Genomic DNA, 18,048 nt, shown 5'->3' on the forward strand with positions numbered 1-18,048 from the left:
GGTGGGCACACAAAGAGGGACCACACGGAGTCCTTCACAGGGCCGCAGCTTCAGGAAGCTAAGGTAGTAAAGCATCAACCCTGCCACTCTATGCTTCTGTTCTTCACCCAACCCCTAGAGCAGCGGTCCCCAACCTTCCTCATGGTGAGACCCTTTAATACAGTTCCTCACCCAAAGGGGTCATGACCCAAAGGTTGGGAGCCACTGTTATAGAGTACGGAGAATCATCTGGAGTGTGGTAGGCCGTCTCTGAGATTGCTCAGCCACTCAGTGGTGGAGGATCTCAGCTCAGCAGTCCCGTGTTCAGCCTCTGCATCCTCCTCTGTAAGATGAGACCACAGGGTACTTTTCCTCACACAGGGCGTCAGTGCGCTGGGCCCCACCATTACTGTCTCTTCTTTCTTGTCCCAGGCCTTGTTCCTGTATGAACTTCTGGAGAAGACCACAGACAGGCCTGAGGAGATCCTGAGGTAGGGTGGTGTGGCTGCCTGGTCTGAAGGCCTTTTGAGGCCTTCCGCAGGGAAGCCTGATTTCCAAGTGGGGGCAGCTGAGCTGTGGGAAAATACCAAAAACCACCTGAGGGCCAGTGAAATAGCTCAGTGGATTAAGGTACTTGCTGCTAAGCCTGATGACCCGAGTTCAAGCCACAGAAAAACGTGGTAGAAGAGACCCAGCTGCTGCAAGCTGTCCCCTGACCTCCATGTGTGCTGTGTATACGGGTGTTTGTACACACACAGACACACATACACACACAGACACACACAGACACACACACACACTCATACACTAAATGCAATAAAAATGTTTGTAAAAAGCAACTTAAAGGAGGAATATTTTTGTCTTAGCTCACAGTTTCCAAGGCTTCGGTCCATCAGGGAGGGTAGAGTGGAGCACAGATGTTTACATCGTGGTGGGCCAGGAAACAAAGAGGGAGACGAGAAGTAATCATATAGCCAAGGACCTGCCCCAGTGACCTACTTCCTCTGCCTCTGTCCTACTTCCTGTTTCTAGAGACTTCCAAAATAACACTTTGGGGACTAAATACTGAAATTCAGAGCCTATAGGGATATTAGAAGTCACGGTTTAGTGCAATTTAGTGCTCAGTCCGTGTTGGGTGGAACTTGCCTCCTTTGGCTCCTTCCTTCTCCCCTCCGTACCCCTTCTCAGAGGTCCTTGCTTTGTTTCACAGTGCTGGGCAGCTGGTGAAAGGCGTGCAGTGCTCACACATCGATGCTATGAGTGCCCATGTCTTCCTGGCCCACTTCCAGTATTTCGAGAACAACTTCTCCCTGCTTTCACCAGATCAGGTACCTGGGGGTGTTTTCCTACTTCTGGCTCCCTCCTGATGCTGGGGTTGGGCCTGAATCGACTGTGGTATCTAAAGACATTTATACCAGAATCATACAGATGTAATATTGAGCTAGCTAGAGCCAGATACAGAAAACATGTCCCCTTCGAGCTTTCTGGGAAGATAACAGATCTCATTGCACGTTCCCTTAGTTCTTTTTTTTTTTTTTTTGAAATAGATTTTTCTGTGTAGCTCTGGCTGTCCTGAAATTAGCCCTGTAGACCAGGCTGGCCTTGAGCTCACAGAGATCCACCTGCTTCTGCCTCCTGAGTGCTGGGATTAAAGGTGTGCCCCACCACTGCCTGGCTGGGATTAAAGGTATGCCCCACCACTGCCTGGCTGGGATTAAAGGTGTGCCCCACCACTGCCTGGCTGGGATTAAAGGTGTGCCCCACCACTGCCTGGCTGGGATTAAAGGTGTGCCCCACCACTGCCTGGCTGGGATTAAAGGTGTGCCCCACCACTGCCTGGCTGGGATTAAAGGTGTGCCCCACCACTGCCTGGCTGTTCCCTTTAGTTTCCCTTAGTTATCTATGAGCACAAAGACCCCTGTGTACCTTATAATACATGTGACATAAAACACATGAATTCATACCAGTTTCCTCTCCCTATGTATATAAGCATTATGTTACTATATAAATCTATATTATTAAATCAAAACAGTTGCATGAGGGCCGGAAAGATGGCTTAGCAGGTAAAGGTGCTTACTGTTAAGCCTGGACACCTGCGTTCAAATCCCTGGGACACACATGGCGGAAGGAGAGAACTGACTTCTGAAAGTTGTCTTCTGACCTCTAAATGCATGCTGTAGCACACTCGTAAAAGAATCAATATAGTGAAAAGTAAAAATAGTCACATGATATCCTGTTCTAGTCACATGCCAGATGTTTGACTACCTGTTGAATGAGAGTCTTAATCTCAGGGTTGTGGGTTTGAGCCCCACGTTGGATGCCAAAATGTAGTCATAATTAATGAGGTCCATAATAGCCCAGTTGATGAAGGTTAACAAGTATTTATCTGGGGAAAATCTCACAATAAGGGTAGAGAACCATGGTCCTCTGTGGGCACTGGAAGCTATGAAGAGAGCTCCGACCACCACCCAAGAAAGTGGTCATGTTTTCTGTCTGCGCTTATCAGTCCACACGTAGCACCTCAGACCACGCCCTCATGGGCTGGTACCCAAAAGACTATTGGCTGAATGAATTCCCACAACAGTTGAAGAATGTTCAGATGCAATGTCACTCTTTTGTAATCATAAATGAAGTTATTCTCATACATGAATGAATACATTCATCTTATTATTGCCTCAGTTTCCTCAACTATTAACTATTAACTGAGATGTCTGACGCATTCTCCACCCTGCCTCTGGCTCTGGTCTCAGGGGACAGTGCCTCAGTTTGCCTCTGACAGCTATTGTGGTCAAAGGAGAGGTAGCTACACTGTGAGACACTCTGTTACATAAACGGACATTTATGAGGCATTATCTGTGTTTGATTTTATTACTGTTTGGCTGAGTTCCCCGTGCTTACCTTGTAGGTCAATTGTTTGGCATGGAAATACTGGGAAGTCTCAAGGTCCTCCTTGCCACCGTTCCTCTTGACTACGCTCCCGTAAGTGAACACTGAGCCCCTTTCTGACTCAGTCACCCACTGAGGGGGTTCCCGAAGTTTGCGATTCTTTCCCTCTGGGTTCTGGTTAAGGAGCCAGAGGCAGGGTGAAGAACGCGTCAGACCTGTGAGTCTGGGGTTACTTCTGGGCTCTGAGAAGACAGTGCTCCACAGGGTCTCTAAATTGGAGCATGGTAGGCAGGAGACTTGCTCTCAGACACAAGGCACATCCCTTGGAGTGCTCAAGCTTACAGGACACCCCTGGGGTGCTGTCTGGTGCTGTTGTTGCCTCTGGTCTCGGGTCAGTGCAGAGCAGACACCGCTTTCCCCCAACCTCTGGTCTTTCTGTAGGTCCCGCTTCCTGGCTTCCATTCCCACCTCTCGCTGTGTGCGTTTTCTGATCAGCCTGGGGAAGAGACACTTGGACACCTTGGTTTTAGATTCCCATAAAAGGAGCTTGGTCATCAAGAAAGTGCAACAGTGTCTGGTAAGAGAAGATCCTGGGAGACACTTTCCCTGGTGTCCCGACCCTTTGATGGGTTTGTGGCAGTCTCAGGGAGCTGTGGAAGGGACTCGGTGGCATCTTGAGCCTGCAGTGATGGCTAGGAGTCTGACTTGTGAGTCTCAGAGCAGGCCCTGAAATTATCATCTGGAGTAATCTTGGCCATTGGTACTGGAAACTTCCATCTCAGAGAGAGAGTGATGGACATCTACAGTGGAGGACTCGTTCTTTTTAAGCCTTGCCAGCAACTGGTTCTGTGGCTTTAGCCAGCCTGCCTTTCCCTCCACCTCAGCATCCTCATGTGTAACGTGGGTACAAACGCACAGCATCCTGCAGCGCTTGCGGGCACAAAGGGGGCAACACAGTGCTGCGTGTCACGGTCCCAGGCGTAGTACTTGGGAACCAGGAAGTTTTGCTATCTGCACAGAGCACAAATGCTTGCTACCTACAGGTCCTGTGATGATGGAGTGGACGAAGGCCTGTAACACTTCCCACAGTCCCTTCCCACAGCCAACACATGCACATGCTATGTTTGCCATTTCAAGAAAGAGCGCTGGAGGCTCAGGTGCTGCTTCCTAGGCCATACCAAGATGCCTGTCTTACGTTGCTGATGCTGGAGCCCAGGGCCTCGTGCATTCTGGGCTCTACCACTGAGGGGTGTGTCCTGATCTTAGTTATCATATACGCAGTATCCCTAGAGCAGTAACAATGGTAACAGTCTCCATTTACTGAGGCCTTGCTGTGTGCTAAGCTGGGGGTTCCCAGGCACCTGAGGCCTGCTTCCCTGTGTGGGGGCATCAGGTTCAGTACCATCTTTGGTGGGCTGTGGCAAGGTAGGTGATTCTGATCCAGACAGATTAATGGGGTCTGAGGATGGGGAGTGTCCTGACTCCAGCCGGATCTCCCATCAGCTGTCCTTGTTGTTTCAGGATGGTGTCATTGCCGATGAGTACACTGTGGACATTGTGGGAAACCTCCTGTGCCATCTGCCAGCCGCCTTCATTGAGAAAGGGATCTCACCCAGAGCCTGGGCCACTGCTCTGCACGGCCTCAGGGGCTGCACAGCTCTCAGCTCTGAGCAGAGGGCTGCGGTGAAGTCCAGGCTTCTGGAGCAGTGGGGGTAAGAGGAGCCTGCTGTGCTGCGGGGGTGTGGCAGGATGGACGAGAGTGGCCTGGCTCGGTTGCTTCCACAGAGACCACCAGGCTAGGACAAGAAGTCTGCACTAGCTGAGCGGTGTTGGCGTGAGCCTTTAATCTCAGCCCTTGGGAGGCAAAGGCAGGCAGATCTCTGTGAGTTTGAGGCCAGCCCGTCTTACAGAGAGAGTTTCAGGACAGATTCCAAAGCTACACAGAGAGACCCTGTCTCAGAACCAAAACCAAAACCCAAACCAGCTTGATGTGACATGTACCTTTAATTCCAGCACTGGAGAAATGGGGCTCACTGGCCATGCTACCAAGTTTACTTGTTGAGCTGCAGGCCAATGAGAGACCCTGTCTCACAAGGACAAGAGGTGACAGCTCCTGAGGACTAATGCCCAAGTTTGTCCTCTGGCCTTCACACCCATGTGCACATATATGCCCAGGCACACTCACACATGCACACATAATCACAAGATATGATACTTTAGATGTAAGATATCGCAATTACATTATGGAATTTCTTTCTGAATGCCAAAGATAGAATCCAGTACCTTGTTCAAGTTAGGCAAGTGCCCCATCACTAGGCTACACCCCAGTCCTTGTTATTTTGGGACAGACTTTTTCTACGTAGTTCCAGATGGCCTTGAGTTATGGAGTCCAGGCTATTCTTGAATTGTGATCTGCCTGTGTCTACCTCTTGAGTGCCAGGATTGTAGGTAAATACCACCCTACCTGGCAAGAGTAGTTTTTGGTTCATAGATAAATTGAGAGGAGGTAGAGACTCCTCTGCCTACCAACTCCTCAAGTATAGCTTCTGTATTACATTGTTCCCTACCAGAACTGTTTATTCATCCTAACCCATAAACTGTGTATTTATTCCAATCAAATTAGTATCATTGTTGACATCAGCACCCAAGGCCCAGAGTTTACACGAGGCCTCACTCTTGGTTTACATCCATTAGGTTTGGGCAAATGTGTGATGCCATATTCCTCATTATAATATTGTACTGAGCCAGGCAGTGGTGGCGCACACCTTTAATCCCAGTGCTTGGGAGGCAGAGTCAGGCAGATCTCTGAGTTCGGGTTCGAGGCCAATCTGATATACAGAATGAGTTCCAGGACATCAAGGTCTACATAGAAAGACCCTGTCTTGAAACACACACACACACACACACACACACACACACACACACACACACACATAATCACACTGAGGCTGGTGACTGGCTCAGTGGGGAAAGGCATCTGTAGTCAAGTCAGATGACCTGAATGAAACCCACATGGTGGAGGGAGATAATGGATTCCTATAAACTGTCTTATGACCTCACACATGTGCCATGGCCTTTGTTCCCCCAAATGTAAAAAGGATAAAATACAAAAAAAAAGTTTAGTATTTTTCTTTTCTACCGGCCTCTTCTCTGCCTAGTCAGTTCCTCATCTCCCCATGTCTCTGCTCACCACTGATAGCTTTGTATTCTCTGATGGTCGTGTAGTGGGAGCGTTCAGTATTTAGCCTTTTCAAATAGACTTCTTTCACCTAATAATACTCATTCAAGTTTTCTTCCTGTCCTTTCTTGACTTGATAGTTCATTTCACTAGCTCCGAATAATACCCCACTGTCTGGCGGTATCTGGGGTGGTTTGTCCATTCACCAGCTGGAGGGCATCTCCGTGCCTCCCAAGTTTTGGCCATTATAATTAAGGCTGCTATAAACATTTGTATGCAGATATTTTTAGGGCCATAAGTTTGCAGACCTCTTGTGTAAATGCAGAAGTGTGCAGTGGCTGGGTCATAAGTGGAGGATGTGTTTGGTTTTCAAGAACCCATCAAAATGTCTTTCATGGAGGCTGCCCCATCTTGTGCTCTTGCCGTCAGTGAGTGGGATGTTCTGTTTCTCCACGTTAGTTTATGCTGTTGTTAAGATACTGATGATGGGCTGGGGAGGTGGCTCGTGGAGTAAAGTTGCTTTGTTGCTAAGACTGAAGATCTGAATTCAATTTCCTGGATAAATTGGTGGAAGGAGAGAATTGGTTCCCTCAGTTTGTCCTCTGACCTCCACAAGCCTACTATGACACAACCCCTCCATAAATAAATGAATGAAATAAAAATTCAAAAAGATATTGATATTTGATGATGATAAAGATGAAGAAGCCTTGGATCCAGGGAAATGTGAGCTCCCTGCAGTCAAGAAGAACTCTCATTTTCTATGTAGAATTTCCTGTTGTGGACCAGACGTTTCTGTAGGACCTTGATATTAATCAGTGCTGAGATGTCAGCTTATAAAAAAAAGATTTATTTTTATGTGTGTGTATGTGCTCATGTGCAAACATGTATGTTTGCATGTGCATGAATGCAGGAGCCTATGGATTCCAGAAGAGGGCATTGGATCCCTTGGAGCTGGAGTTAGAGGTGATGGTGAACGGCCTGATGTGGGTGCTGGGACCCAAACTCTGGTCCTTCTCAAGTGCGGAAAGTGCTCTTCACGGCAGACCCATCTCTCTAGCACCATGTCTTTCTTTTGTTTTCAGTTTTGTTGTTGAGACAGAAGCTTGTTCTGCAGTCCACATTGGCCTGGAACTAACTCACTGTGTAGCCCGGGCTGGCCTCAAGCTCATGTCTCCTGTCTCGGTTACTGAACACTGGGAACAAAGTTTGACAGTAGTCATTTCTCACAGGCTTCTTGCTGTTATCGACAGGGTAAGCAGTTTTAGTATTGGCATCTGTGGAATGGAGGCAAATGTGAGTGAAGACCCTGGGACAGAGCCTGACACACGTGTGCCTAGTATGCAGCAGCTTCCTCCTAAAGGGACTGACTGGAGATGCTCGTGTCTCTTAAGACAGGCGTGGTTCCCACCTTCAGGAACTGACCATCCATCTAGTGGGGTAACACTTGTAAAACAGATTGGGAGCCAGAAAGAGCTTGTGGTAGTTCCAGTTAAAGTCCCAGGGACAATTCTGGTTGGTCAGTCTTGCCAAATGCCTACTTTTGTCTGTTTGTTGCTCAAGAAAGGACCGATAGCTTTTCTAGGTTTGATGGATGATGGGATGCAAGGGCATCAGATACCCCCATGGCATGCCTTTTCACTCTGCTTCTTGTGTCTCTTCCTAGACCACCTCAGAATTGGGCAGTGGAGACGATGAAGGATGTGGCGCCTTTCTTAGCATTTTTCTCAGGAGATGAATTGCGCATGATGGCCACAAAGGTATCACTGTGCAGTGTATGGAGAAGACTGAGGGAATCTGAAACGGAGAGAAAGTGTGGCTGGTTAGAACCTATCAGGCTCTGTGGTTCTCCAAACTTCTACTGCATCTCAGAGAGCTCAGATATTTCTGGCTTCATCACAAACTGGCCAAGACTCTAGGAAAGTAGCTGAGTTTTGAGCAAGATGAACCCCAGACCTTCCTCACACAGATGTAGTCAGGACAGCCAATGCCATACATCTAGCATCCTGCGATCTGTGAGCACCTTATACACTTGCCCATTCTAGGTCAGATACCAGAGGGGCGTGGTTGCATGAACACACATACATATCATAAAACAATGACTCTTTATGGTGTGGGCTTCAGAAGCAATGTAAGAAAGCAGCGTGCAAAACTAGCATGAACCTGTCTTCCATCCTCTGTCCAGTCATAGAAAAACCATCTTTTTGGTGTCCAAACATATAATCAAAAGCACTAGATATACAAGTGTTATATGCAGATCTGATCTTTAAAAAAAAAATCACTTGCGAGGTTGTCAAAGCCTTCTATCAACATGGTAAAACCTCAGAAGCAACATGGAGTTATAAAAATCCCTGCGCCGCAAGTGATTATGGTGGTAGGATACGCAGCACATGAATAAATATTAGCTAAATTAATTTTGAGCATGTTCAAAGCAAGAATGGTTTAGCAGCGTACACAAGGATGGTCTATGCCAAATTCGGGATCGTCGTTCCATCTAGGAAGGAGCAAGGTGGGAGTGTGAGGAATGCGCCTGTCAGTTATGTCTGTGATGTTTTATTTCTGAAGCTGCAGGCAGTGTGGGCATGTGGGTGCTTTGCTGGATCATTCTCTATGCTTTTAAAAATAAAACAAGATATACATACTTCTGGTTAAACAGATCCCAAATGTCCCAGAGGCTCTTGGATGAAAAGCAAGCCCCCCCCCATTAGAAGCTGGTCTCCATCCCCAGATTTCTCTGCTTCCTTTCAGAAATCCCACCCATGTGTGCACACACATCCCTCTTAAAGCAGATAATGAGAAATATGAAGCATTTGGCTATTCACTTTGCATTTAAAAAAATCGTAACTACAAGGGCCATTGGTGAAGGGCACTTACTTGCTGCCAAGCCTGGAGACCTGAGCTGAACCCGGAGACCTACATGGTAGAAGGAGAAAACTGACTGCCCAAAGCTGTCTTCTGCCCTCCACACATGTGCCATGGCAAGGCATCCCCCAAGTAAATAAGTAAATAAATATGTGTTTAAAAAGTAAAAATACATATACAAATATAATATAATATAAATATTAATACAGTTATGAGGGTTGGGGAAGCATAGGAGACATGCCTCCTTGGGTGATCTTCTTGCTGAGCAAACATTGTAGAATAGAACACGTCACACAAACTGATAGCAACAAAAGGCATCATCTCTTGGGCCAACTGTTGCTATGTGGCCCCTTGACTGAAAATGTTATCCAGCAGGACTTGGCTATCCTTTCAAAAACAAAGAATGAGCAAACAAAGAAACAAAATCTTCCTCCATTCCTTCTTTTCTTTCTTTCTTTTTTCTTGTGCATGTGTGTGTGTGTGTGTGTGTGTGTGTGTAGGTCAGAGAGTAGGGGAATCAATTCTTCTTCTGCCATATAGATCCCAGAGATGGAATTCAGTCCTCAGCTTTGGCAACAAATGCCCTTACTCAATGAGCCATCTTGTTGGCCCTTGGCTGTGCTTGTATGCAATGGCTTACCAATAGCAAAAAATACTTGTGGGAACGTTACCGTATCTGGAGTCCAATCTTGATGGAAGCGTGACTGATTTTGCAGTGTGTGAACGTTGCAGAACCTTAGGGCACATTTGAATGCACTGGCTTGGTGGCTCAGGATTGCAATCCCAGCACTCTGGAGGTAGAGGCAGGATATCTCAAGTTTCAGATCAGCTTGAGCTGTATAGGGGGACCCTGTGATGGGGGAGCAGAGAGGGAGGGAGATAGAGGTAAATAGATAGAGCCTCGAGGAGTCTCTACAGTGGTCACTATGCTGGACTGTCTGACTCAGCATCTGTGGAGTTCAGGCCTGATTGTCTGCATAATTCACAGGCATTTCTTCCATCTGTCCAGGGCTGAGAGCTGCTGGTGTGTCCTGTGACTATTCTGATAGGGGAGGTGCCTCAGCAAGGCTCTTTCTCTTTGGTGGCTGAACAACAATGAGGCAGGGCCTTGTAAGAGAGCCTGATGCATTTTCTGGTCTCGTGGACAGGGCTCCCCATACTATCCCAAATCCCAAAAAAGTGGTTTATTTCCACTAAGAGAAACGATACCTTCTCCAGGGTCACCAAAGCTCCCTCACTGTTAACCTTTAGTTAGAATTCACATAACCCTCCCTGTCTATTTGTATTTTATGTGTATGAGTGTTTTCTCCGAGTGTAGGTATGTGCACCACTGGCAGGCCTTGTGCCTCAGGAGGTCAGAGGAGGGTGCTGGATCCCCTGGAACTGGAGTTTTTGCAGATAATTGTGAGTCATAATGTGGGTGCTGGGGATAGAACCTATGTCTTCCACAAGAGCTGAAAGTCCTCTTAATCACTGGGCTTTCTTGTTAGCCCCCAATATTGTTGCCCCCCTTAAAAATAATAAATAGAAAGCTAAAAATTAAAATAGTATTGAAGCAAAGGTGTATGCAAACTTACGTCTTTTGTGGATATTATCAGATTATTATCAGATTGCTTGGTGGTGGCACACCATCCAACAGTTCTGGACAATCTCACACGCACAGCCTTCCACATCTAGCTTAGCATTAATTATTATTATTTTATTTTTGGCAGTCTGATGGGTGGAAAGTGATGGATGCCTGTTATGCAGTGTTTATTGTGTTGCTGTGGAAGTCAAGTATCATTTGGTAGGATTCCCCATTAGAGATGATATTAGTTGGGTAAAGGATTAAATTTATACAACAAGATATTGTAAAGAAAAAAAACATCTTGAGGCATTAAGTAGTGTCACCATTTAAACTCTGACTTAAATGCATCTCATGTGTTTTTTTCTTTTAACTACAGTTTCCTGACCTCCTACAACAAACAGCTTCCAAGATGGTTGGGATGTTGCCCCCCAAAGAATTCCTCTGGGCTGTCTTTGAGTCTGTTCGGAACAGCAGTAATGAGAGCCCCAGCTCTGACCTCACCTTTGGTGAGTGTTTAACCCGGCATCTATGGTGGCGTTGTTTCCTGTGACATAACAGCATCTCCTTCTCAGGCAGCTGTATGAAATACTTGTACAGCGGTAGAATGGCAAAACCCACAGGCCAAAGAATGACAGGCCTGTATCTGAAATCAGGGGCCGGGCATGAAGGTTTGACAAGTCAACATGGGACAAGCATTTCATTAGGTTTGGCTTATTTTTTTAAAAAAGATTTATTTATTTTTATTTTATATGTATGGGGAATTTTGCCTGCATGCATGCGTGTACAGTACCTTCAGTGAGCAGAAGAGGATGCTAGATCCCTTGGAACTGGGGTCACAGATGGTTGTAAGTTGCCATGTGGGTGCTGGGAATAGAACCCAGGTCCTCTGAAAGAGACAGTGCTCTTAACTGCTGAGCCATCTCCACAGCCTCAATTTGGCTTATCTTAAAGGATCGGCATAGCTTAGCAGCTAAATGGTACAGGTTGGTAGGGTTTGGGTTCTGAGTTTGTGACTTACTGGCCGTGTGACTTTCCCTAAGCTCTTCTGACTCTCGGTATCTCAGACGGGGTTTCTTTCTGTAGCTCAGTGGCTTGCAGCTCATTGTGTGGTCCAGGCAGCCTCAAATCCCTGTTCCTCCTGCATCAGCCTCCCTAGTGCTGGGATGGCAGGTGAGAGCCACCATGCCCAGCTGTGCCTCAGGTTCCACCCTCTCAAGTTGGGTAATAGGAATTTTATAAACGGCGGTGGGCCATTGTGAGGGAGAAAGAGTTTAAACCTTCCAGGCTCCAGAGGGTTTGGCATGGTAGGAAATTATCAGAAATTTCTTCCTCTGCTTCCTGCTTTTGAGACCAGGCTGGGTTTGAATGTTTAATCCTCCTGCCTCAGCCTCCTGAGCACCAGGATTACCAGGAGTGTCATCATTTTTATAATCTGTACTGAGTACCTGTTAAATACAGACTCGTACCTGGCATGATAGCAATGGGGAGAGTGCCACAGTTTATGGTGCAGGTGACCCTGGCAGGTCCCATGGGTGGGAGACCCGGTGCATGGGAGACTGACTGACAGACATGTGGAGAGAGCTTGGGTATGGAGAGTTTATTTAGTGGGTATTGGGAGGGTAAGAGGTGGGGGGGGAGAGAAGGAAGAGGAGGGGGGAAGGAGGCAGGGAGCTGCCTCTTCAGAAGAACAGGGGCAGGAGGGGGTGGAGAGAGAGAGAGAGAGAGAGAGAGAGAGAGAGAGAGAGAGAGAGAGAGAGAGAGAGAGAGAGAGAGAATGGAGGGGGGGGCAATTGGGAGTGGGTGGAGCTTGTCTCTTAAAGGGACAGGGTACCCGGGTGACAGGGCAGGCCAGCTTAATTGTCACAGACAGTGATGGTTGGCAGTTGTTACTCACTTGTTTATTCAGAGTGAGACTTCGCTGTTGCATGCTTTCTTTATGTTCGCTCACATTTTGGAAAGGAACCCCTTTTTCAAATTCTGTAAGTAAGCTCAATGAACTCTTTGCTTTCCCAAAATGGACTTGGCTGGAATTGCAAACCACTTTGTGTTGGAACCCTATAAGAAAGGGTAGATGTTTGTTTAGGTTTCTCCAGGGAAGAGTATCTGCAAGGCCGTCTCTCTCAATGACTCTGGAGCTCACAGATTTGGCAAAATTAGGGAGTTGGTAAGCTACATGGATGCTTTTGACTCTGTTCTCCTGGCGCTAAGATTACAGGCATATGCCACCTGCTCAGCTGCAGTACAGTGAAGCCTCTTGGTGGATGGGTCCAAATAGGTCATTACCGTGAAACCCAGAGGCGCGAGTCCTTGGTTCCCTGCTGTCAGTGTTTACACTACCCTGCCTCTTGTGAATGAATGCGACTAGTGAAGATTATTGTTTAAGAAAGCAACTAACATTTCCCCAATTCTATTTCCTTTGTTACTTCCCCACGTGGCACATGTTCCTCAGGTTGCCATGGAGTTGTGGCTCCCTCTTCTGATGACATCTTCAGGTTGGCTGAAGCCAATGCCTGCTGGGACCCTGAGGCCCTTCTTTGCATGGAGGGGGAGACTTTTATCAGGAATGTGGAACTGCTAGGAGCCGTGAAGGGTTTCCGCAGGCCTCAGCTAATGGCCCTGAAGGAGAAGGCAATCCAGGTAAGCCCGCCTCAGGGAGGAACATCAGAAAGACAAGCAAGCACCAGTATGCAGCCCTCTTCTTTCCACTTATGAACCCTTGAGGCCCTGCACCTATGTCATTTTGTTGAAGTTTCGTTGCCTCTTCTCAGTGGCGTGGCCATGGTTTCCTCATTTGAGAAATGGGCAAACTGTTAGCGCCTCTGTGCTAGGGCAGCAGCAGAACACACATGATCTGTGTCTCAGCCAATCAAGTCTGCATATTCTGAACTAAACTGCTTGCAAGACTGCTGCCTTGGCTTTCTCCTTGTGGAGAACCCCAAAAGGTGCCTGCAGCTGCATCCTAGAGCAGGAAAAGGGGGGATTGGAAGGAGTTTGTCATCGTCATTTTAAAATGTTGTCTTTAATCCCAGCACCGGGAGGCAGAGACAGGCAGGTCTTTGTGAGTTGAAGGTCAGCCTGGTCTATGCAGTAAGTTCCTGGACAGCCAAGTCTACATAGGGAAACCCAGAAAGACAAAAACAAAACCACACAAATCCCTTTGAGGGACTGGGGAGATGGCTCAGTGGGTAAAGCACTTCCCTTGAAAAGCTGGTGGTGCGAGGGCCCAGTGTCATCCCAGCTGCTGAGAGGCAGAGAAGCCACATCTCTCTAATCAGTGGAGAGAGATCGAGGAAGATACCTGATGCCAACCCCTGACCTCCATAGGCACACGTGCACACACACACGTACACACTCATATTCACCCACCACATACAAGTACCTGTTATGCCCAGAGCCAGAGAGTCCCCTAAAAAACAACAAGGAGACCGAGTCCCATATTTAAAAGCAAAGAGCCTTTATTCTTATTCAAGTTTGAACTCGGACTCTCCATGTGTCTGTTGTATTGGCGCGATTGGAGAGCTCCAGCCCAGTTGGTTTTTTTTTTTTTATAATAACAGAGGTTGGGGTGAGGGATTTGTAAGGTTCTGGAGCCCTGATTGGCTGACATCTGTCTAGGGCTACCCTGGTGAAAAGGGGATACATGTGTGCTGTGCTAAGGGACATCCCGTGACCTCATCTACAATAGTTGGAACGTTAGGAATTTCCTTTGGATGGTCTGTTCCTGGGTGGTGCCTGGGTAGTCTCTGTTTGTGGTCTTTCTTGGTACCAGATATTGCCTTAGGGTAACTGAGACTTGGGCCTACTTTCTGGTTGGTCTCTATAGAGCCTGTCTTGGCAGGTGTGTACCAAGTTGCCCTGGGTCCTACAGAACCCCCATATATGCAAACACATGCAATGTACCACACAATACACACTCAAAAGTTCCAAAAACATTACAGCTGTTGAGATCGTAGAATAACCTATTATCCTCATGGGATAAAGAAGTTGTTAAAATTATATTCATATTTCTGGGTTTTATGCAGGTAACCCGAGCTTATAATAGAAAGGTCAGAAACTATGGCTGAAGAGAGGGTCCTGTTGGCAATATGCTTCCTATGTATGCAAGCATGAGGGTCTGAGTTCCGTTCCCAGGATCCATGGCAAATAGTCAGGCATGGTATCATGCTTGTAGTTCCAGAGCTAGGGAGTGGAGGCAGGAGGATCCCTGGGGGTCAAGACCAACCAACTTACATGGTGAACTTGAAGCAAGGGTGAGAGACCTTGTAAAATGCCTAACTTACATACCATTTAAGGTGGACGACACCTGAAGAAAGACGTCTAAGGTTGACCTCTGACCTCCTCCTGCCCATGCAGACATATGCACCTGCTCACTCACGTATGTCTGCATACATATGAACACACGGACACACAGATGTTTGGACTCTCCAGTTTGGGGGGGCCCCCATTCTAGACCCAGCTCTCAGCACATTGAGCAGCATCTCCCCTGGAACTGCCCTCTTTAAACTCCGCCACTAAGAAAGACCGCCTAAAGTCAGTCTCTCCTTGGGCTTCTCAAGATCACTCCTATAGGCTACTTAAGACCTCATAGGTATATTTGCCATGTGATACCTTTCTCGTCCTCCTGAGGGTCATCCAGGAGTGCTTTGCTATGTTTATTAAGCCTGAATGTATTAATTTGGTTTGATTGGCTTATTACATCATTTGATTGGCAGTGGAATAACCAGGGATTAAAAATTATCATCTGATACACAAGAAAAGTCAGAAAATAATAAAGAAGAAAACTGGTGATAATGTTTCACCAGGCATCATTGATAGTTTGGCACCAGATTTGAAGTGTGATAGATTTACATATATGGATGGAAAATATATAGATTTCTTTTGTGTACTACACGTGGATGTCCTTAGTACCTATGGGAAGCTGATTACAGGACCTCCACAGGTAGTAAAATCCACGGATGCTCAAGTCCCTACGTAAAAAGGTGTGATAATTGCAAAGAGCCCACCCTACACAGTACAGTGTAAATTCCATTTAGGTAGTTATAATTACTTAGGGTGAGCCCTAAGCAGTCTGTTACATCGGGATAAATGTTCAGTCCATTTGCAGTGTCTTTGGTGGTGCTGGGTCTAGCAACAAGGGCCCTTGCACAAGCAAAGCAAGCACTCTACCACTGAGCTCCAGCTCCAGACCCAGATGGAATTTTTAAAAGAATATTTTTTAATGTATGGGTTGTTGTGTCTGCAGCTTTCAGAACATGCAGATACAAGATAACTTGGTTCGCATATATCTGCTGCAAAAATGATAGATATCACACTCATTATTCAGGAACTTGTTTTCTGCAAGCAATGTGTTTTTCCGTATCAGAAAGATAAATATACATCAGTGTTTTTGTGACTGGTCTTTATTTAGCTAGTCATTTAGCTTTGGGTTCTTTGAATTTTTTATAAATGCTTCACGCCAGCCAGCTTTCCGTTTCTGTGACAGAGTACCCAAGTCAAGACAGCTTAGCATGAGCAAAGTCTCATTTGGGCCCACGGTTTCAGGGGCTTCAGTCCATGGTCAGCTGGCTCTTGGTTTGAGATCAAAATATACCAGAACATCATAGTAGAGAGGGCATGATGAAGCATAGGTGCTCACTTATGGCAGCCAGGGGATGGGAGTGAGATGACAGACAGACGACAGACAGACAACAGACAGACAGACTGAGGCTCTCTACTATCCTTCAAAGGTTTGTGCCCATATGACTTTCTTCTTCTCATAGTTTTCACATCTTAGTAGTTCATTTGGCTATGAACTCATTAATGGATTAATCTCTCAATGGGGTTAATGCCACCATGGTCTAACCACCTCTTCAGAGCACCACCAGCTGGAAACTAAGCCCTCAACCCTTGGGCTTTTGGGAGGATGCTTCATATTCAAACCCTATTTAAGCCTTTTTACATGTTTAAACATGTAGCTTTGCACCATGGTCTCATAATTTTCTTGGGCTAAATTTTTAGAAGTAGAACTCCCTGGTGAAAGACTATCAACTTCTGTAAGGATTTTGGCATGAACTGGTACAAAAAGCTCTCTCTCTCTCTCTCTCTCTCTCTCTCTCTCTCTCTCTCTCTCTGTGTGATTTTCTTTGGGCTTCTATAAAATATATTTTTACAGATTATTGGAGGTTGAAATATAAAAAATACCTTATATTGGTTAACATATACCCACTAGAATTTATTACTTACAGTTCTGGTTGCTAAGAAGTCCATGATCAAGGCATGGATAGAGTCAATGTCTAGTGAGGGTGAATTTATCTTAGGTAATCATTTCCTACAACATCTTGCCTAATAAAATAGAACTGGGCAGGGAGCTCTCAACATCTCTTTTATAAGTGGCAGGAATTCTATTTCTGAGGGTTGAGCCATTTTCTACGCCCATCACATTCGGGATTAGGTCTCAGCGATGGATTTTGGGAGGGTATTAAGTAGAGACCATAGCAGGTGCTGTCACTAACATCTGGTCTGGTCCGTGTTTCTCCTGCCTAAAGGTTTGGGACATGCCCTCACACTGGAAACACCACCACATTGTCTCCCTGGGGCACATTGCTTTGGCTCTCAATGAGAGTGAGTTGGAGCAGCTGAACCTCAGCTCTATAGATACTGTGACATCCCTCGGTCAGCAGTCAGAATGGACCCCTGGACAGGTGGGTGGACGTTCCTGGGTCTTTAAAAGATTCTCATCCCTTTTATTGCTTCTGTTTGACTTTATATTCCTGAATGGATTTATCGTGTTTATAATAGTTTCGTTCACGTCCTTGCTAATACCTCCATTACTATTGCCATTTCTCAGTCTGTTTCTAAAAAGAGATTTATTTTTATTTTATTGTTAAAATTTTGTGTGTGTGTGTGTGTGTGTGTGTGTGTGTGTGTGTGGAAAGAGGAGAGAGAGAGAGAGAGAGGGGTACTGTTGGAGGGCAGAGGAGGTCATTAGTCCCCCGAAGCTGGAGTTACAGGGGTTATGAACTGCCTAATGTGTGTGATGGGAATTGAACTCTGGTCCTCGAGAGGAACAGCAAGTGCCCTCAACCACTGAGCCATCTTTTTAGTCTGCATCTATGGGCTGATTTTTCTCCTAATTAAGGGTTAGGTGTGTTTGAAAGCCTAGTCATTTTTCACTTGCTCTGAGCCAAAGGCAAGGAAACAATGACACTTATTAATTTTGACTGACTGGTGGGCATTATGAACTTCTCATTGTTAAGAGTTTGACTTAGTTGTAGTTCCTAAAAAATACCAGTCTTAAGATCTCCTGAGTAAATTGGGAGCATGGGGACCTTGGGAGAGGGTTGAAGGGGAGCGGTGAGGCAGGAAGGGGAGCAGAGAAAAATGTAGAGCACAAGAAAAATCAATAAAAAAAAAGAGATAAAAACAGTCTTTGCTCCAATCTATATAAGTATTTGCAAGTAATTTTTATCTTTTTATTGCATTCTTTTGAACTTTTTTGGGGACAAAGTGATCTTTATTCTATGGTTCCTTCTGTCCTTCCTTCATTGAGACATGATTCGTCTAAGAAACCCGCCTATTCTCCATGAATATCAAGGTCTCT

General features: G+C 46.2%; 1 protein-coding gene across 1 annotated transcript in view; it reads left to right on the plus strand.

Moving 5' to 3' along the window:
• Positions 1–18,048, plus strand: part of Otoa (otoancorin) — a 64,586-nt gene that overhangs the window by 31,324 nt on the left and 15,214 nt on the right. Inside the window, exons 10-18 of the mRNA XM_075974845.1 lie at positions 412–470; positions 1,190–1,307; positions 2,885–2,958; positions 3,307–3,442; positions 4,387–4,577; positions 7,707–7,800; positions 10,846–10,975; positions 12,919–13,106; positions 16,994–17,149. Of these exons, the coding sequence (XP_075830960.1) occupies positions 412–470; positions 1,190–1,307; positions 2,885–2,958; positions 3,307–3,442; positions 4,387–4,577; positions 7,707–7,800; positions 10,846–10,975; positions 12,919–13,106; positions 16,994–17,149 (1,146 nt within the window). The remainder of the gene's footprint in view (positions 1–411; positions 471–1,189; positions 1,308–2,884; positions 2,959–3,306; positions 3,443–4,386; positions 4,578–7,706; positions 7,801–10,845; positions 10,976–12,918; positions 13,107–16,993; positions 17,150–18,048) is intronic.

Source organism: Microtus pennsylvanicus, chromosome 5, assembly GCF_037038515.1.
Source record: "Microtus pennsylvanicus isolate mMicPen1 chromosome 5, mMicPen1.hap1, whole genome shotgun sequence".
NCBI lineage: Eukaryota > Metazoa > Chordata > Mammalia > Rodentia > Cricetidae > Microtus > Microtus pennsylvanicus.